Source organism: Psittacula echo (assembly GCF_963264785.1).
Source record: "Psittacula echo genome assembly, chromosome: 7".
In the NCBI taxonomy this organism is placed as follows: Eukaryota; Metazoa; Chordata; class Aves; order Psittaciformes; family Psittacidae; genus Psittacula; species Psittacula echo.
In genome coordinates this window covers 53,292,667-53,314,395 of record NC_137740.1, presented here as the reverse complement: position 1 = coordinate 53,314,395, position 21,729 = coordinate 53,292,667, and the positions used below count along the sequence as shown (strand labels likewise).

At 38.9% G+C, this 21,729-nt stretch overlaps 1 protein-coding gene across 2 annotated transcripts in view; it reads right to left on the bottom strand.

Annotated features, from left to right (window-relative positions):
- The window catches only part of NTNG1 (netrin G1), a gene marked incomplete at both ends in the record, with an annotated part of 160,855 nt that overhangs the window by 93,888 nt on the left and 45,238 nt on the right, over positions 1-21,729 (bottom strand). For both annotated transcript variants that reach the window (XM_080623066.1, XM_080623067.1), the window contains one exon: positions 7,666-8,306. In XM_080623066.1, the coding sequence (XP_080479192.1) occupies positions 7,666-8,306 (641 nt within the window). The remainder of the gene's footprint in view (positions 1-7,665; positions 8,307-21,729) is intronic.

The window sequence follows — 21,729 nt, the reverse complement described above, 5'->3', positions numbered from 1 at the left end:
GAGGGTCTAAGTAGGAATACTGCATGGCAGAGAGGGAAGACACTCTGCATAGCTTTATTCCCATAAAGACAAAAGTGGATTCAAGTGTGAAAATTAAAAGAATCACAAGGCCCTCCAATGAGTTTAGAAGGAGGAAGCAGACAACTACTGATATCTGCACAAACATCATAATCTGAGGATAGACTCAAGGTTTCAAACAAAGAGCATAGTTTTAGAAAACTACCTTCCAGCACTGGGATACGGGCATGTGTATGTACAATATGCATTGCAATACCCATAGTATGTCCCAAGGCCTAATCAGGCTTAACCTACAACATGGAGCTGTAGGTTATCAGACCCTTCATGGACAATTTTTATTTGGTTTTAGGCTTATTTTAATAAGTGCTCTGCTTATAAAAACAGAAATGTTAAAATAATCATCGCTGAAGTACACCTATGTTACTACAGAGTATGGAAGCATTTCCAGCATAAAAGTCATACCAATCATTATTTTCCACTAATTACTACTTCCTTAGAAGTCTGGATATGAGAAGTATTGTGTGAGCAACCAGATGCTGTTGACGAACAGACTCTAGGGCTCCAAGAACTTGGTGTGCTGCAGAATTAAAGGTGGTCTCGTACAGCCGTGGTAGTATGACATGAAGTTCTCCAGTTCCTGCTCCCTTGTAATGCTATTAGGATGCCTCTTGCCATTCAGCATCCTTTCATTTCTACCATGTCCCATGAATCTAACCAGGACACATACTATTCTCCTGCAAAGGGCTGCAGCTAATATTACGCTTTCCTGAATGCATCAGCAGCCTGACTTTCTCTAGGGAATGCTACCTGCAGCATAACCCCTTGTCTCCTTTTCCCTGACTGTATTGCTGCCTGCTAAATTCACAGGATTGCCAATTCTTTCTGTAGAGATTATATTCTATAAACAGAATTACAGCATTGTTGAAACTTTCCCGTTGTTCAGCCCAGTTAACAAGATGTTTCACCCGTACTTTATGGAGGAGTTTTGCTGCTGACTCCCGCTATGGCCCCCTGCAGTCAAGTAGAGATCATGATGATTTCCTTTGTGCATGGGTCACTAGTACTTCTGAGGCCCATTAATCCCAGAGACAGACTGAACAGTGAAGGAGAGGAAGGGTTCTCACAGACCCCACGTAATGAAACTATTAGACCATGACTAATTCATTTTCCAGTTTTCTGAATAGGTGTCTGGGTGTGATTGTATCATTGGACTTAGCAGAATTGTCCTGCTTTATTTACATCAGCCTTATTATACAAGATGAGAGAGGGTGAAAAGACTGAGAGGTGTGTTATTTTTTTATTTCTTTTAAACAGAAGCTGGGACAACCTCCTTACTTCTATCCTCCCTCCCTCCTTTCTTTCCTTCCTTCTGTCCTCCCTTCCCCTCCGTCACTTGTTTTCCCTCACTCCTTCTACATAAAAGCATTTGAATGTCATTGATCTAATACAGGTAACTTCACTGAAATTACTCCTGATTTACAGGATGGCATATGAAACTATTATCCGGTCTGGTCTCTTGTTTCAATATTTAACTTCTCATAACACATAGGGAGTGATACAGAGCATTTACTATAGCATTGTACCAGAGAGAAATAAGAGGAAAGGCAACAAAATTAACTCTCCTGGTTTCAAGTATTTCCCTAAACCAAAGCTGAATGATGGGTCATTTATTACAACTAACAAAAAAGATTAACCAAGAGAACGAAACATCACCTGTGTAAAAAGCACATGGATATATAGAAAAAGCACATGAATATTCTGGGACCATCTACTACCTTCTGGGACACTTCATATGCTGAGGAGTATCCAGGAAAAATCAGTTCCTACGCACATGCAATTAGGTACTGACGTTGACAAAACTAACAGCAGGTAATCTTACCATGATGGTACCCATGGAAGGGATCGGTATTAAATTAAAAAACAACAGAAAAAAAAACCCCATCTACAAGTTGGTAGCTCCTATTACTTGTGAAATAGTAGGAAATTTTAAAACATGTAACTTGATAAATGTGGTACCACTCCAGCTTTAACTTCAACCTGAAGGACATCCCTGTGCAAGGAATCATTTCTATATGTGCAAGTGTTCAAGGCCAGGTTGGATGAGGCTTTGAGCAACGTTGTCTAGTGGAAGGTGTTGCTGCTGGGGTTGAAAGTGAATGAGCTTTGTGATCCCTTTCAAACCAAACCATTTTATGATTCTGTGGGATCCAGGAGACCTTTAAGCTTATTTCAGTGTTTGCATTAAATTGAACTCTTCTGAAATGAAAAGCTTAAAGGAAAGTAAGTTTCTGCAAGATATTGGAATCACTGAATTTATTCAGGAAGACTCTTTGGATAGCTTTTCAGCATACAAAGCAATATAAAAAGAAAAATGCTCATTTCTTTCATCAAGAGTTTTATCTTTACTCCTTTAATGTTCAATGGCAAAAAGAATTATACTACAAAAAGGCTTGGTGCCTCTCCTCAGACACCCTGATCTCACACAACACTGAGCTTCCTTGAAAGGTAGCTGGGGGAGATCAGTATGAAAATACTTAACATCTTGCAAAACAGGCCAAGAAGAGATGATTAAATGCTAATGAGCCAAGGTGGTGAGTGAAACCTGGTGATTTAAACTCACTAACTTCAATTAGAGACCTAGTCAGCTGTCCAGACTCTACTGCTCTGCTCCTCTTCCAGCCACTGTAAGACTGAGACCACTGAGAGCTGATGGACAGGACTTGTGTCACCAGGATGGAGAGTGTAAGCCAGTATTATTTGAACATGGGCAGGAGTAAATCCCACACAGGACACCTGTAGCAAGGAAACCATTGGGGATTGCTCATGTGTAAATAAACACAGTAATGTCATTACGCCGATTGCTCATGATCCTAGATTTGTCTACAGAAAATGAAGGGCCATTTTCCTTAGTGATATATTACAGTAAATATAGTAAAAAAAGCTAATTGCACTTGGGAGTTAAATTGACATGCTCTTAAATACATAAGTTTCTTTTTCTTTCCTGTTCTCTAATGAGTTCATAATTTAATTGGAGAAACTGCTAGATTCCCCCTAGTGACTAGTGGAAATCTCAAAGGAGAACAAGCAGTTTATGCAAGTGTTTTTGTAAAACAAAGCATATTCAAGTATGGTAAATAAATACTAGAAACAAGAATGGTAGTCAGTTGCCTCCTTAAAAGCTTAAAGCCTACATATCTTCATATTGATGGTCTGTTTTGGAGCTGAACATTAATGAAATAATTTTCTATTATAAATAAAACTAAACCACTTCTATATATTAGTGCTTCCCCAGGGCAAAGTTTTGTTTTGGGTGAATTGCAGAGTGGTATTATTACAGCATTGTCAAGTGTATGCCAGAGTAACATACAGATTTAATCTAATTAATCCATCCCTAGAATGGATCTGTAGAATAAGACAGAGGATGAAACCTGGTACAACCCAGCCTTCATGCTGTGACTGTCCACCGAAGGTTGCAGTGTGAGCTCCCAGCTCAGGACAGCACATCAGCCCTTTTTAAGAGGAAGGCTGCTCATCTACCCCAACTCCACTACAGCAGGGTCAGGGTCACAGCTGACAGGAGGTGCAAGCTGACTAAAACGACAAAAAAGCCCCAGCCCCCCAAGTAGCAAATATGCTTTCCTTCAGACTAATTTATTCAGATGCTAAGGTGGATTTAAATTTAGAAGAGATAATGTGAGAGCAAGAAACTGTTAAAACTGAGTATAGTTTCCACTTGCGTACTGTGAGTTAGAGATTTCTATTGCTGCTGGAACTGCAATCTTAGCTGAGACAGGGTCAGAAAACCCTGGGGCTTAAATAGAGAAGCTTCAAGGGAAGAAAGGTATAAAAATAAATTTCAAAGGGCTTAATAACATTGTGCAGAGGCTGGATATTCTGAAGTCAGGAGGAAACTGGTGGCTCTTAGATCAAAACCTCATTGCCTCAAAACAATAAGCTCCTTTGTTTTAGCCAGCTAGTCATTCTGTCACTCACTGGGGCAATTAAAAAAACTGCTAGTTTTTTTACTAGCATCCCAAATTACAGTTAATTTACAGTGTATAAATGTATACATAACTGATAATATAACAGTTAAAGAAAAAATACTTTGGAATAAACGTGGTTAAACCTTTAGCAGCCTGATCCAAAATCTGCTAGGAACCTTTTGCTTGACTTCAAATAATCATTATCAGCATTCTACTGAAATTCTCTTAAAAAAAACCCCCATAATAAAATTAAAAAAGGGAGCTGTCCCTTACAGCTTACTGCCAGAACTGTCTTTCACGTGGAATCAAAGACCAGCAGAGCCCGCAGACAGTCCAGGCAACGAAATGAAAGAAACCTTCTCGAGGTTACCATAAAGGACACCCTCTGATTCTCTGCACCAAGGCGAGACAAGGGGAACAATGCATGCTCTTTCTTAGTTTCCCTTCCCAGAAGACTTTATTTATGCATTTGTCGACCTTTCTAGCTATTAGGACCATCTTGCTTCAGCAGTTAATTAACACAAGTGCCATAATTTAATACAGTTAATGCTACTTTATGCCCTTTAATGTACCTTCCATTAGTGATATTATTGTAGTATTACCCTGTAAATTAAAATGAGATCAAGACTAAGAGAGGCTCTCTTTAATTAAGGTACTGGCACACTACATCATCCATTATTCACTAGAAAAAATTCACCCTGATTTAGTGAAGCAGACCATCAGTAAGTCAGAATTCGTTCATGTGGATTATTAGGTTTCTTGAATAGTGTGAACACAATGGGGTTGCTGAAATTGCCAACAGCCACATTTCCTTTTTTTCATCACCTTAATAAATACGCAATGGAAGTGGTAAATTGAAGATGAATAAACAGGTAGTAATAGAGGAGGTAAGGCATTCATCGAGAGTACACAGGTTTTCACCTCTAATGCAACATACATCAGGCTTATTTCACATCAAAATGCAAAGCAATGACAAAACAAACCCCATATTAAGTGGACAAATCTCCTATCTATAATTCATTGTGAAGTACTGACCACCCTAGCATCCTGTATATTAAACATGGCGGCTTTAAGACAGATGTCTTTCATTGTCATTAATCTTTAAAATACAGCATGAAACAAATTACATTTTATGCTGCCTTTAGAAATATGTTATTATGAGTTTTGGTGTTTTTAACTATATTTAACCTACAGGTTATTTTTTTTCAGTAAAAGGACTAGCTGCAGTATGTGTCTGCTAGCATCACTCATCTACCATGTGTCAAGCTCCTGGGTAATGTCCCTTTGTATCCTGTCCTGATGGAATAGTCTAGTCTAGCTTTACTGTCTGGATACAAATATCTAGGTCTCAAAGCCCAGAATATGAAACACCACAGCAAGGAAAAAAAAAAATTATATTTTCACTTAACATTCTAAATATAATGCTAATGGGGTGCTATAAGGTTTCCAGTAGAAGACTAAAAATACCTAAAACTGGGTGACAGTGTGCCTTCTGCAAGTTACATTTGGTGTGACTAAATAATCAAGGACTGTGTACTGCAACCCCACAGCTACTTAGCAGTAAGCAAGTTCGTAAAGTGTTTAACAAGCAAGGGTCCCTATCTATTGAAGGAAAGGCCACCAAATCCCTAAAGAGCTGCTCTCATTAGCATAAGAGTGATAAGAATTTACATGAATCTAATCTAGTGAGGCACTATTACACAGCAGATATTTCTTTTAAAGCATGTGACCAATTACTGCAGCATTTAGACAACAAGCATCCGTATCAGATAACTCCTCTGTACAGTCACGCTTAATTTCTGTAATTTTTCACAAGATTGCCATGCCCCAGATGTGTTTGGAAGGTTTCTGTTTCTCATTTGCATGCAATGTGCTCTTTTTTAATCCTACAGATGTTTTATTTGATAAAGTATTGATAGTCTAACTGAAGTCAAACTAAGTTCCAAATGGGTTTCTGGAAGGGGAGCAGCTTTTTCTTAAAGAGTGAGGACTGTCAGATCCTGAGCTTTGATATGATGCCTCTGTAGAGCTAATCTATGTGGAGCACAGTGGAGAAATGATATGCATTAAGCAGAACATATTTGTTGTTTTTGTTATATACTAGGCTAATCTTCCCAAACCATTTAAAACAGTATCTTAAGCTGTCCATGATCCACTCAACTCTTCCAAGAGACTTCTGGAAAATAATTTACCATGTAACTAATGAGGGTTACAATAAGAATTCTTAAACCATCAACATTAGTCTTCCAGTTTCACATGTTCAACTACTGACTCTGTATCTATCCCTATGTATTTGGTGTGGACACAGAAGATTGCAACTACATACTATGTAAACCTATGGTCTTAAGAAATGTTTCTGATATTGTATAAAAATATATTGCCACTGCAAAAGCCCTTATGCATTCAAATCTGTATATGGCATGTATTCTTCCTTTATATAAAGAACCATATTTTTATATAAAAATTATTTCTTTATATAAGATTATTCCTATATATATTGAAAAATAATATTTTTCAATGATTGCATCAGAGTAATTTGATTATATTTTGATTTTATGTATCAATTTTTGCAATATGGAAATGCTTATGAACATGAAAGGGCAAAATCACTACAGCAGTAATAAAAATATAATCATTGTTTCATATAATCACTGTCTCTATTCTTTTTTGCACTCAGTTCTGTGTCTGCAAAAAATGCCCCGACCTTCCAAGATACATTAGCTTTTCTGTTCATTTTGGTCCTTAGCTTCTCTCTCAGAAAAAGAGATAAGTTTAGAAAGGAAGATTTGAACTCTCTATAGAAGAAACAGAGGAGAAGGAAAAAGTACATTAGAGAGGTGAGTGAATTGCTAATAAAGAAGGTCCCATTTATATCTTTAGAGCAAATTGGCATCCAAGGTACACATAAAGGGTATCACCCTCTTGCCTGAGGTCATTAGTCAGTTGCTAGTTTGAGTTTGGAAGAAAATTTCCCAATAGGAATGTCAATGCACAGTTATTATTTCTGGGACTATGGCACCTGATACCAGCCACTGCTTGCCCTAGAGGGACTGTTTGTCTCAAACCCAGCTGAGTAATAATCTTTGTTAGGTTCAAATCAGTCTCTATAAAACAGTGTTGTATTTTGTGGTGGGTTTTTTTGGTGTTTTTGGTTTTGGTTTTGTTTATTTATTTTACTCTTCATTTTACTTCAGCTTCACTGTATTTCAGAACTAATTTAAGTGCAAGTAGTGGACTCTAATCTCTGCCGCCTTCCTTGTTCAATCAGTAGTATCAATCACTGCTTACATTAAAGGCCTGAAAAAGTCAAATGATAGAACAGAATCTCTCTTTTCAGTTAACTACCATCAGATCATGCTCCAACTATATAAAAGCAGAAACTGTCCTGATGCCAGGGCAAATTCCTTGGCCCACATAAGAAACTGTTAATACTATCCTGCTTGTGAAAGCTAGGGCTCAAGATCCCAGGCTAGTGCCAGTGAACACCCAGGACTTTGTGCCACTGAGTCAGAAACTTCTATCATGAAAAGTAACAGACTTCAACTGAGCCAGATTTCCAATGAACATGTCTTGGCAGAAAATGTCATGTTTGGGAAATTAAGGGTTTGAATAACCTCTAAAAGCAAACACACATGCCTGTTTCTAAAAGTATATAATCTCTTACCTTCCGTATACCCTTATGTCTGAAATTGCATAAAAGTAGCGTGCCAGGTGTTGCTCGTCTACATATATTTCTCCAGTTGCTGGCCTAAGCAGTCTTATTCTCAGATCTGTGATGGTAAAGAAATCTCTTAATTTCTTGGTTGTGTCAAGCTGGCCATAAAGAGAAGCCATATTATGAAGCCGAGGTCCAGCAAAGAAAGCAAATCTATCTTTGATTTCAAAGTGGATTATTTTACTATTTGTCATGTACCCAGTAGAGTATTCTTCTGTGCAAATGATTTCTAGGACCGTGTGCTGTGATAAATCCCTCACTGATTTTGGATCCATGTGGAAAGCATCTAAGCAGTCCGTGGCATAATACTGGTAGGGCTGCCATGTTCGTCCATAGTCAAGTGATTTCTCCAGGATCATTTGGTCTGGACGGCCAGATTCAAAAGTGATAACTATGTTATCTGTAAGCTCAATGGTTTTGTTCCAGGAGAGCGTAATATTCACATGAAGAGGCTTTGGGTAATCCTTCCAAGTTGTGGACTGCCAAAATGTGGAGGGATGTCTTCCTTCAAGATCAAACATCAGTTCTGGAGGATGAGCCAGTTCTTGAGTACTCGCATCACATTCATTATTGCACATGTAGGGATTCCCCTGGAAAAGAGCAAAGCAGTATTATGAGAGGCACAGTATAGGTGGCTGTGATATGTAAAGATGTTGCTTGTCTGGCACATGAGAACTGCTGCTTTTTCTCCAGGACTGAAACCAAGAAAGAAAAAACAAATGTTTGCAAGGAATACCTCTATGTTAGCTATATTTATCCTGGCTGTTTTACCTATTAATGTACAAACACACACATATACAGCACTTTTGCTTCTGTAACATAAACATTTTTCTTAGTATGTTTTAGAGAAAGAAAAGTGTTTATCTACCCTGAATGATCTGGACCAGCGATTGAGTCATGAAAGGCTGAGCAAGTCTCTAATAGCTCAATAACTCCAACTCTTCCTAGAAAGATGCAGAAGCCAAAAAGAATTTATTTTTTAAAGCAAATATGTTCCTCAACAGCTGTGCTCACAGAAGTAATTTTTAGGGCAAGTGTTTTGAGGTAAGCAGTGCAGCCTGTACATACTCAGTATGAACCACTACCTAGTACACCTTCTAGTTTCCTTTCACTTGGGTGTGAAATATATCATGCTTAACTGTGCTTCCAGTTTAGCACTGGCTTGCCTTAAAACATTTACACTTGCTACCAAAAGCCATTTAGAAAACAGCACTCTGCCAGCTCTGGGGCTTGATTCAGACATCTACCATCTTATTACAGGGTAGCAAAGTACTTCAGGAAAGACTTTTCACGAGGCACTGGCTCCAATTTGTCAGGACAAGATAATCCAGCACTTGATTAGGTGAGAGATGTCAGCAGCTCTAGCTGGAATGCTGCCGAGGTGGCTAGAGCTCTGAACTGGGGGTTGAGTTAAAAACAGCTACAAAAAAGGCTTGCCGATAGTGCACAGCTTTTACTGCTCCTTGTCCTCTGCAGCAAGGTGAAAGTGAATTATTCTCTTCCTGGCCTTTTGATACATTAGCTTGCATACAACAATCTTGGGCTTCTTCACAAAGGCTATTTCGTCTGCAGATTGGGGATATCCTGAAGCAGTTGCCAAGGTATCAGGCTCCATAGGCTGCCCTGAATCACATCTTTCTAATTCTGGCTTTTCATTGATATTTTGCTACTTGTTCATTCTATGTTTGTTTCAGAAAGCAACTGCTGCTCTGTATCCTTCCCTCCACCTTACACACAGATTATGGAAGAAACCATGTTTCTTCTGATTGATGGTCAGCACTGCTGGGGAAAAATATGCACATACCTATACCTAGCAGTGCTCAATAGAGGCATAAGTGTAGCTGTTGTTATTAATAAGTGTAGCTGTCATTAATCAGAGTTCACCTCACCTAGCCTGAAAACAGAACAAGCCCTGATATGATAATCAACCTTTTCTTTTCTTATAATTACAGTTATGCTTCTCTCCATTTCAAAGGCCCAGGGCAATAAAGCAATTCAACGCTATCTAGTGTGAGAAATGAGGTTCAAATATGAGTTTCCACCTTGGCTGCTGCTCTGTTCCTTGACATACTCCCATGAAACACGAGTAAAGGGACTTCTGCACTCACTTTGACCTTCCCACTAGCAACTTCCTCTTACATAGGCAGGGAAATACTATTTTCTTTCTCTCTCTCTTTCCCATTAATACAGCTGAATGCTAAAACTGATGATTCACTGGGACTCAAAGTTAAAGAAAAAACTACAAGACAACAAAAAGGGTTATTTGGGAAGCAGCACACTGCTTGTTACACTGACAGCTTCAAAGCATACAGCTGTAACTGGAAATATTCTGCAAAATGTGTCCATAATAAGTTCCTGTTATAGCTCTGATTTCAAGCTCATGGTTACTATTTCTATGTCTTCCTTTTGAATAAAACAGTGAAAATCAAAAAATAAGTCAAGCAGAATAAAGTAAACACCAGATTTTTTTATTATTTAAGCTCCATTTAATGTACTAGACACAAACGCTAGTTAAGTTAAGCCTTTTCCTTAGGGAAAATATACATATTGTGAAATCTCTAAGGTACCAGACCCTTTGACTATCTGTAAATATCAGTTTTGCAGAAAATGCTCAGAATTGCATAAATCACATCTTTCTGTGGTTTACTAGAAAAATCTGGTCACTTCTGTACCTGTCACCATGAAGCTGCTTGTATATGTATATACTTCTGTCATTGCTTTGGTAAAAGCAACTTCACTGGGAGGTCATGGTTATAGAAACCCAGCAAATAAATGTTTCTGCGTAGCCAAACAGGTGCATTAAGCACTGCTGAGGACTGGCCTTGGTTTCTTGCTTCACAAGCAACCACTGAGTCTGTTGTGATTCTTCATGTTAAAAACTAAAGTCATTCTGATCTGCTAGTCCCTGGGTGCTGGAGGAAGCACCAGGAGTAAGCTGGATTGTGTGGGATATATTGTTTCTTTCTGTATATAAGTTGATTTCTTTAGCTCCCTTTTTCTTTTATCTTTTCCTTTTTAGCAAAAGCTGAGGTGCCAATATAATCAGAAAATGCGGGGAAGCAGGGCTCTATCAAAACACAAGCAAATGTGAATACAGTCAAATCATAAGAACTGGTAGCAAGAAGATACCTGAAAGAATGGTGCTGTGAACGCTAAAAATCAGCCTTAGCTTGCTACTGAATGGTAGTCAACATCTCTGTGCGCAGAAAGCTTTTTGGGATAGATGAGGCTATTCCAATTAATGGCAGAGCATAGTGAGAAATGGATCAGAATCACAATGCTGTCCGTGCATCAGAAACTCTTACCAGCAGTAATGTCAGTGGCACAACCTAACACAGAAACCTTGGGGTAAGGACATCATCAAAAATGAGAATTGTAAGAAAAACCTTCAGGCATATCCTCCCCAATAAATGGAATTATTCTTTTAATTTTATAGAACAAAACTCTCTCTTAAGAGGTGAATGATTTGATGACACCAAAATAATCTGTAGGGTGTTTAGTATTCTAGCGAGGAAATTAGGACAAAAAAAAAAAAATCTAAGCCGATATAAACCAATAAAATAAATGTCCTGAATTCTGACACAGGGAAATTATGAGCTTAGGTTAGTCCCCCTCTGCCTACTGACATGACAGTCCCTGATGTGATTTTGAAATATTTAACGTGATTATTGCTGCAGAGGCTTGGAGTCAGATTCTATTTTGGTTTTTTTTTCTACCAGCAACTTGGCTTTAAACTGCCTATGTTTCACCTTAAATGTAATTTGCATGTTAAGTCATACTTATATGACCAAAACAGTGTAAAGGTGTCTTACTCTACATAAATATCCCTTAGTACATGGTAGTATGAAAACAATTAATTTGGGATTAACTATGTATTTTAATGTCTTGATCTCTGTGATAATCCTCTTTAAGACCTCTACCTTTGTAAAATGAATACAGCAAAGGAAAATTTTCCCCAGTTTGTGAAAACTAAGCCCATTCCATGTTGGGCACATCTATAGGACTGGAGCATTAGCAGTTGTAAGTAATTTTGTGGCCAGCAGGCAGTCTTAAATAGCTCTTCATTTAAGCCTTCCAAGCAGCAGGTCTTCAGATGGACAAGGTGGAAAATATGTATAACTTTTCAAAACAATATTTAAGCCTTTAGGAGATTTCTAAATAATTAAACACTAATAAATACTTCTAAACATTTACTGCCAATTAGTGTAAGAGGTAACTGAGGCTTTCCCAACACCACAACCATCTAAAAGAAACCCACTATTTTCCTGTGAAGTAATTGCAGACTGATATTAAACAGCTCCTTGCAGGCAGGCAAATTAAGTTGCTATTTATTTTGTTTTAGGCTGCTCATGGAATTAAGAATATTACCAAAACTAGTGACATAGTCAAAAAGTCTTGGCTTTATGAAGGGGTATCCATTTTGCAGGTATGGTGAGAGCACGTGGCTGTATCACACAGTTTGATCATGCTCAGCCCCAGCTGTAAAAAGCACAGCTACCTGGGAAGCTGCTGACTAGGGCTGACTGGTCCCAGTAGGGTTTCCTCTTAATTAGCTGGATTTAGTTTGTTTTAGCACACAGCAATATCTGTTTGTGCCAGCCAGCTTGAACTTTTATAGTGATGTCTGAGGTATTCTGCAAGTATCCCTGTCTGGGATGGGGCGCTGGGGCTGGCCTTGCTCCCGCTAGGCAGGAGCATATCTCACCACATGCACCTTCAGGGCTGGCCTGGTGAATGGGTGGAAGGATGGGACAGTGACCCTAGAGTGAGGATTTTGGTTAAAAACAGGGATCCAGCAGTAGTATGAATGTCAGGGGAGCCGGCAGCAGCACTGCAGCTGCTGTTAAAGGGTTAAAATCTGAGTGCTGCCACTCAGGTGAAACCCGTCCATCCAGACAGCTCCTCAGTGATATCTAGACAGGCTTAGGTCTTGAAAGAAGCTGTTGCTTCTTTCAATCTGCTTCCTGTCCACACTAACACCTCATGGACCTTTTTAGTCAGGAACACAAACAGAGGGGTTTAAACCTTCTGCAGTGTGAATATTGGAAACTGTATGACAGATTACATGCTGTAATAGACACCTGCCTGAATCCCTACAGAGAATTATAACTTGCATTTTCAAACTGGTGAAGGCTGCTGAGGTCAAGCAGGCCAAGATTTTAAGAAGCAGCAAAATAAATTTTCAAGAAGTGAGTCACAGCAACTGATTTTTATACTGCTGCCTCAAGGTAGTTAGCTCAGATGCACAAGACAAGAAATAAATACATCCTGTCTCTCATTTGGAGTGAGGTGGTGCAGTAAATTATTGCATTCAAGTCACACTTTTGGAAATAATAGAGTATTTCTGTTTTCCTTTCCAAAGATCCTTACAAGTAGTTCACTTGGTATGGTGCTGTACATTGCACTAATTAGATAGTAATAGCTAATAGCAGCAATTGCACTAATGCTCACATTTTTCATGTGGTTTCTAACCAGAAATTACTTGCTTACCATGACAGAGCCAGTTATGAAACCATTAACTGGGAGATACTGCTCATTTAGCATTGTCATACTAAGGGCAAACAGGGTGGTGGAGCATTGGCAAAGCACAGAATCTGTCGCATGATAATGGATGTTATCAAAGTCACTACATCCATTAGCTGCTTTGAGAGCATCTCGGTCAATGTCTGCAGACTATTGTTGTGATGAAGACAGGGATGGCTGTAGACAAGAACATTTTACCATCAGCTACCTTTCATCACTGCAGTGACAGCATTTTAAGTTAAAGAGATTTAAGTTAAGAAAGAAAAAGTGCTAAAATCTCACCCGAAGATTTGATGCTCTTTCACAAAGCTCCCAAGTGAGAGGCATCTGGATGGCCAGAGAAGTACTTTGAACTGTGAGCTGCAGGCTGAACAATATACATTATCCAAAACCAGCAAAAAGAAAATAAAAGCATGTTTAAATCAATAACTTCTGGGGAGACTTAAAAAGATTAAACCAGGGAGGATCCGACTAGCCAAAAATAAATAATAAAGCTTAACAACTTCATGCACTTGGAGCTTGAAAGTACATTGCAGCTTATGGCCCTGATCCTGCGACAAACTTGGTGCAAGCAGGCTCTTAAAATCCGGATTTTAAAAATATACTTAAATATTTAAAGATCTGGCACTTTGCCTTGTGGAACATAGACCTAGCTAATTAATCTTCATGACAATACCTCCATGAGGTATGAGATCCCATCCCAAATTTACATATAGATGCAGAATTAGAGAGAAATGGTTTCGAATGATGAACCCTGTAATCCCTGATTACATTGTAGTATTTCTTCCAAAGCCTTTTGGTAGATCAGGTGAAGACATTTTTGGCTCTTAGAGTAGCTCTCAGATGATGAGAGACTCTTTCCAATACTATGAACTGAAAGTGCATAATAGGAAAACATTTTTATATTTGCAGCACTAAAGGTATTGGTGTGTTTGGCAAAGGCACTTAATTCCTAGCAGAACATTCTCTCTTTTCAGTTATGTTAGTTACTTTTTGGAAATGCTTTTCAATTTACTTTATGAGGCAAATGGAGTTTTGTTTACTCTGAAATATCTCTACCCAATTTTTCTGGGGAAACACTACGCATTACTAGTTGGTAATTTTATGCTTCTGAGGCTACCTTTGATTTGGCAACCTTCCTGATGTTAGTTTGACCACTTGATCCTTCTGGCATAACAGTACCTAAAGGCAGATCTACTGGCACTGACTCAAGTCTGGTTTTGTAAATTCAGAAGCTCAATATTGGTGTTTTCCTCTTGGATCAGCAGGTATCTGGCAATATAATCACTTTCTTACTTACAGTTTTCGCAATGTCAGGAGGTGCATAACATTGGGACCCCATTGTGCTGAGCTCTGGCTGAACAATATGTCAAATGTTCCAAGAAAACCTGTGTTTCTTTATACACTGGATGCATATCCGGGTTTAAGAAACTCAAATCCCAGGGAACACAGCATCCCTTTCTCTTGCATATTGCCACTTATCCTGGGGAAGCCAGCTCAGCCATGACAGCACTCCTTGGACAAGACAACAGAGGGTATCAATCTCCAATATCATGCTCAGCTCACATCAGTATGTTTTTATCTGAGCCACTTTTTCAGTGGCTCTACTTTTCTAGCATCCTGATGGAGCTCCAGCAAGGAAGTTTTGTGAAAAATATGGCAGGTCCTTTCAACTGGGAATAGCTTCTACCGTCAGTAACAACAACCTTGGATGTCTCTACCTTATATTTTGTGGTCCCACACACGTGTTCATTCTCTGATTATTTTAGACTATCCATGAATTTAGAATGGGAGCCTTTGAGGGGGTAGAAAAGAAGAGATGTCTAAACCACTGCAGTTGAAAAGTACCATGCCTGGGCAATGTAAAGCCGGTGCAAAGGCAAGTTGGTCCATTACAGGCAGTCTCAGTTGTCGCAGCGATCACAGAAGGAATGCAAGCATCAAAAAACCTGAGAAATAAAATTACCTTGGTGGTGACAGGGGGGATCAGGGTGCTGGAAACACTTAAAAAATTAAAATGTTTTTTCCTTCTTTTTTTTTATTTTACATTACTGCAATCAGATTTTTGGTTCTCAAAGGAAATCTGTGGATAGCAAAAAGTCTGAGAAACACATCAGAACAGGAAGGGCCCCAGCTGGCTTTAACAACCCTGATCAGCTCCACCTAGGCAGCAGGTTATAATGACCTTGACCAGTCCCACTTGGGCTCCTGGCCCAGATCCTATTTAAGCTCAAGATGGGGTATCTATTTAGCTCTTTCTTCTAGGTGTGGCTTAGGTCTGTGAAGTAGCTGTGTTTCTTGCTGTTCAGGATGAGATTGTCTTGATGGCTCTGCTTTGCCCAGTCTTTGTGCCTGCAGATGCTGAGGGACTGTCTGTTTACTGGCTGTGCTCAGGCTGTGTGGGATTGCACGTGTTGGTGAGGGCATGGCTGGGGTGCTGGGGTGTTCCTCTGCTCCCATGTGTGCCCCTGTGTTGGGTCACTCTGCTCCTGCTGTTCTTTGGCATTGCTGAGGGATATGCAATGAGTGAGGAGATGGACATAATAGAAATGCAAAGCTCCACAGCTTGCCCAAGGCAGCAGTGGAACTGAATTATATTAGCTGAGTATGACATCAGATTATAGGATATCAAATCATGGGGAATTCTGCATTGGGAAAATTTCAGGAAGGCTTGTGGTTTGAGATAACTGGAGCATCACAAGCTAGGTGGCCCTCCATATCATGCTGCTGAGGATGGACCACCAAGCTCTCCTATGCAGTGCAGGGTTATTGCTGGAAGCCATGCTTGGCTGATGCTTCCTCTCAATGAATGAGATGTACACAAGTGGCAAGAGCTTCTTTTTTACAGCCAATACAACTCAATAAGTAAGTAAATGTAGCTAGTTTTGTGTTTTTATTGCCCACAGACAAACAAGAAATATGCCTTGCAGCAGTGGTGGAGGAAGGTGGGATGTGATGGCTTCTGCAAAAGGTTGTTCTTAGCTTTTTAACTGGTTCCCAGGGAAGCTCCATTTTCTGCCCTGTGGCCCCTACTTCTACAGTAAGGGTTTCCTTGTTCTCCTGGAAGACAGCTTTTGAGCAGTATCTCTGGAGGCTCATGCAGAGTATTGATGCTGCAAGTCCTGGCAATTGAGTGTTTCCAGATGCAGACAAAAAATTTCAACCTGATTCCTGTGTGAATCAAGTTAAGTGAGCAGAAAAGAGTACCTATGTGGTGTTTAACTGATGAGCGTTCAGTGCAACTCTGTCCCGTGCTAATTTCAGTGAATCCATCTTTGTTGGACAACTTTTTATGTAGACCTTTCATTGCAGCCCTAAAAAATTGTCAGTCATGCCCATATTCCTGTGTGAGGCTAGAAATGAGCAGTGTAGAAACACAGAAATTTTAAAGTCACTTAAAGACAAATGTACAGTTTTGTAATGACTCGGATGAAAACTACATGGGTCTGGATCTCTTCATTAAGGGCCAGAATTATCATGATTTCTGTGTTTATATTGTAAGGGGAGTTACAGCAAAAACTGTTTTTCACCAAGCTATTACTGGTTAGTTATATCTTATTATATATCAGGATGGGCTTACTCTGCAGTTTGAAAGTCTTCTGTCCTTAATGCATTTGGACTAAAACTTTGTCATCAAATCACGGATTAAATAGCTTAATGATAATGTTGCATGTATTTACTTATTACTTTTTTTTTCCTCTTATCCATGGTAATTTTCAGTGGGAAGGTTTTTAAAACATTATGTAGCTCATTGACAGAGTTTCAAGAATTATCTGGCTGTGCACCAAAGCAGGATGTCACAGCTTTCTAATAGCACACAGTTGTTCTACAGTCTCCAAACATTTGGAGTGGGACTGAAGACTGCTGTATTTGATTTAAATGGCAAAAGTGTTTTATGTAAGCATATACAAAAATGTACAGTGCAAAATAAGGAACTATTCCTAAACAAGCAAACAAACCTTTTTTGTCTATTCCTACTGAATTTAAGTGCAGAGTAGTAAGAGAAGTCCACACTAGTACAGGCGGTTAGTATGAATCAAATAATCCAAAGAAAAAACATCTTGAAAATTACATCACTTAAACCTCTGTGCTATTTGCTTCTGTGCTGGTTCAGACTAGGTAGTGGAAGTCTGAAATGCTAGTGTCCTACCAGGAGAATGCAAAAAGAACTTCAGTGCTTATGCATGTGTTCATACAATAGCTCAAGTTAGATGTTAGACTTGGCTGACTGAACAACATGATAGGTAATATTCTTTACAATACTAAATAACTTGGGAATTTCCAGATTTGGTGAAGCTCAAATTACAGTTACAGAGCAGCATCAGATTGTTTCAAATGGGCAGGTTGAAAGCCACGTTTTTAAGAGTGAGCTTAAGGCTGCAGGTATGCAGATGTGCACAGACGTTTCCCATCCTGCCATGGCTTTGCAGCTTGCTTGCTTGCTTGTTATCTTTTCCTCATAGCACAGCAAAACAGGTTAAGGGCTTCCAGTCACTAAAGCTAATTTTACCCAAAATTAGAATGAGGTGACTCTTTAAAATGGCACAAATTCAACTCTTCTGGGTTTGGAGGGGGCCTTGAAAAAATCGGGGGAAGAAAATAAGTAAGAAATCCCATTGTGCCACTTTTCCAGACTAACAACTTTCAGACCTGTACCCTTGCTTGCTGTGAGCTCAGCCTTACTTCAAGCAAGCATCAGACATTCTAGCTGTGTGCTGCTTGCTTAGACCTCTCCCTGCTTACCTCCCCTGGTACTCCTGTTGGGGAGCTGATGGGCACTGAGCTGGCAGCTTCTCTTTAAGGACAAGTTTCCTGCAAACTTGGGAGGTTCCACCTTTGTGTCTTGCTATGATGCTGTTGTGTGGTGAGCTGGTTAAAAAAGGGCTCATGTGTCTGGAAAGAAAGTATGTTTTTCCCCAGTCTTAGTCTTCCACTGAATCAAGTCTCTGATCTGATGTACTGCTTGGCCAGATGAATGCAGATTCTGCAGAAAGGATGCAACAGCTGGGTATGGAAGTGAAACAGTGCAGGTAGATGGACTGGCTTAAGGGCAACATGAAAATGCACCCTAAATTGTGAATTAAGAGCTAACTCATGCTGTCATACTCATGTTTATCCATTAAAAGGTCATTTAGATATTCAAATAGCTACTCGAATGTGCAAGTGTTATTTATGCTGCAAAACACTATTTGGGGGTGTAAATGTGTATTGGACTTGCACGCAACCGGTTATGCTCCAACAAATGGGCTTTCAATACACGTCACCTCGTTATAATTTAATTCTTATGAAGGGCAGCAGGACTTAGGACAATAAATTCAGATTATTCCCTTTCCTACAGATGTACACATACCACCTGTAAATGCTGCTGGGGTCTGCAATGATAGTATTGCCATTGACATTTCTAAGATCTAAATTCAGGCATGAAGAATAGTGTATTTTCTACAAGCAATATGTTGGGGTTTTTTCCCCTCTGTATTATGTATGTATGAGCATGCTTCAGATGTTATTCTTTGCTTCATCTGGAAATTTCCTTTTTTTGATGAAGTGGAACTGTATAATATGCTACACCTGCAAACAGCTGAATTTGATGGAAGGTATGTTATGTTATCTCATTGTGATTGTAGGTTTTGCATTTTACTCTGAATACATACAAACTGTCATGATGAAGATTGAGATACCAAAATGCACTGTATTAAGCTATTTTAAATGGCACAAAGTTTATACAAAATTATTTTCATGCACCAAAACACACAACTGCAGTACTAGGAATTTAAAAGGGGAAATAACAAAACCGAATCCCAAACCTAACTGACATTGTAAAGACAGAAATCATGTTTAAGTATTCACCTTCAGGAAACAGATTTGCCTTTTATTTCTTGCTTATGATTTCCACCAACTTAAAAGATGATATCTGCTTGCCTAAATGGGCAGCTACAGCAGATGGTCATTCTATACACATATACATATATATGTTCATACTGAGTAGGAATCATGGCAAGGCAATGAGCAGAAGGATACCAAGTCCTCCATGTTATTCATTAATGGTTGCCTGTGTCAGCTTTAATAGTTTTTCTAGAGTCATTCTTGCTTCCTCTATGGGAGACTTTTAAGACTGCCAGAGAGGATTCCTAAGTAGTAGTAATAGTTAAATAACTTTTGTCAAATGTGATGCAAAACATAGTTAGAAAAAAAGTGTTTTCAGTTTTGCTTTGTTTCCTCCAAAATAAAGTTATCATCTTAGAAGATATGGTCTAATCGAATAATTATACATGCTACGCTGAGCAATGTGTATATTCATGAGAGCATGAACAAAATAATATATTGATGTTTTACTAATCATCACGATGAGACAAACACCGAGTGCAATTCAAGAAAGAGTGAATTCTCTAAATCTGAACATCTTTTACTTCGTTATCATTGAAAGTAGACAGCTTTGATAAACCAAGGCAGGTTGTCTTACAAACTATGGTAGTCCCTTTTTTTGCATACTATCACACCAGTTTTAAGAGGCTACCCACGTAATAGGATGCAGTAATGCAGCATATTGCTATGAATTGACGATAGCAAAACTGTGTCACTTAAATAAGAAAACTTTATCAGTTCATGTTTATGTAATGTTTTTGCATGTTTATGTAATGTTTTACATGTTACTTTTTAGCTCTAAATCTCCAGATGACTTGCAAAGTACAGCTGGCCACAAAGTTACAGCTGGGGTAGATCAGAGAGAGAGGTGAAGTAATTAGCGCTCAGACAAGTAGTGGCTGAGCCAGGAACAGACCCTTCTCCTTTCCCCCACAGGGCTTTTTTTCAAAGAGAATTTTTTAGCCTTTGTATTAATTCCATGGCTAATGCCATAGAGAAAAGAAACTGCAGAGCCAGACAACAAATAAAAGGGACTGAAGAGATGGAAGGAATTCTCTTCTTGTTGGGGATGTTTCAGCTGCTCTTCTGGGACTGTCTGCATCTGTAGGCACTGTTCATCCCACTTGAGTGTTATTGATTTTGTGCCTGTGGATTTCATGCAAAATTGTATTTCTACAATACCCATAGTTTTATTTCTAATTCTTAATGTCAGTATTGTTTTTGACAATGCCTGGCCTGCTTCTGCATTACCAATGTGTCTACTGCCATTTTTAATAAGCTTTAGAGCCGTTGGATTAACACTGAATGTCAAACACCACAATTAGAATTGCTGATGTTATGCAGAAACACTGCTTTAATATATATAAAAAAATCTGTCTTATTATTCCCACAGAATCTATACTCATTTCAGTTGTATTTGATCATTTTTTTGTTACAGAATTCCCAGGCTCAGGGGACCCTTTGTGTGTATGTGAGCCACTTAAAGGAAGACTGAAAAGCAACATAAAAGAAATTACAATTGTAAGTGAAATCAAATTTCACCTCATTTCTCTTAAAAGGTGTGCTTCATTGTTTTCCCCTCATTTGTGTTTTTCAGAAGGATAAGATAAATATTTTTAATGAAACACAGTGTATATGTACATAATGTGGAAAAATTACAGAAACAAATTCGACTGTTGAATTTTATTACACAGTGAAGGGATGTCTTATTAGTATTCACAATGAATAGTGTGATGTCTCTGCACATTCAGATTATAGTGCATAGTGCTCTGAAAGAGAACGAAGACACTCATCAAATCCACATTAGGATACTGCACCAATAGAAGTAATTCAATCAAAAAAAAGCCATACAGTACCTTTTGCGGAAGAGTTACAAACTTTGTGATAAACTGGCAATTTGTTCAGTTCTGTGCTGGAGATTGTCATGTAATTTCCTTTATTACATATATCCATAGTAAAAAATAACTGTATGGCTCTGAAGAATATACATGCATTTCCTAAAATAACTTGTATTAAGGCTTATCTGCAAATTTACAGTTCAGGTATGGCATGTGTTTGCTCTTTTTCCTAACAACTTGTCATTTCCAAAACTTATTTCATCATAGCATATTGAAATAAGAAGAATCCCAACTGGCTGGATAGCGGAGCAAGAGGAAGTAAAGCCCCTGCTCTTCTGTCCCATGCAGAGGGCAGAGGCATAAAGCCTGCATGGTCCCTGCTGATGCTTCTCAGGCTCTGCTGCCTCAGGTGGGAGACTCAGAGCAATGCAAATATAGGATAAAACCAGTCCCCAGAGATATTTTATGGCCTCAGTTAACATCCCAAATGACACAGAGTACCTCCCAAGTCTGAATGAGAATTTTCTACGTGAAATAAAACAAGATCATCTCTAAGTGCAAGAAAGGCTCATGATAACATATGCAGTACTTTCAGTTAACACAGTTAACACATCAGATGTGTGACATGCAAACAAGTCCCTTGAACTGAGCCCAGCTTACTGAGTTCATTGTGAAGTAAATCAAATCTGGAGATGAAGAAGCTTCATTCACCATGGAGCTGTGGTAAGACTGCTGCAATATGAGGCTACACTTTGAACCTCTTCATGCTTCCACTGTAACAAGGAGTAGT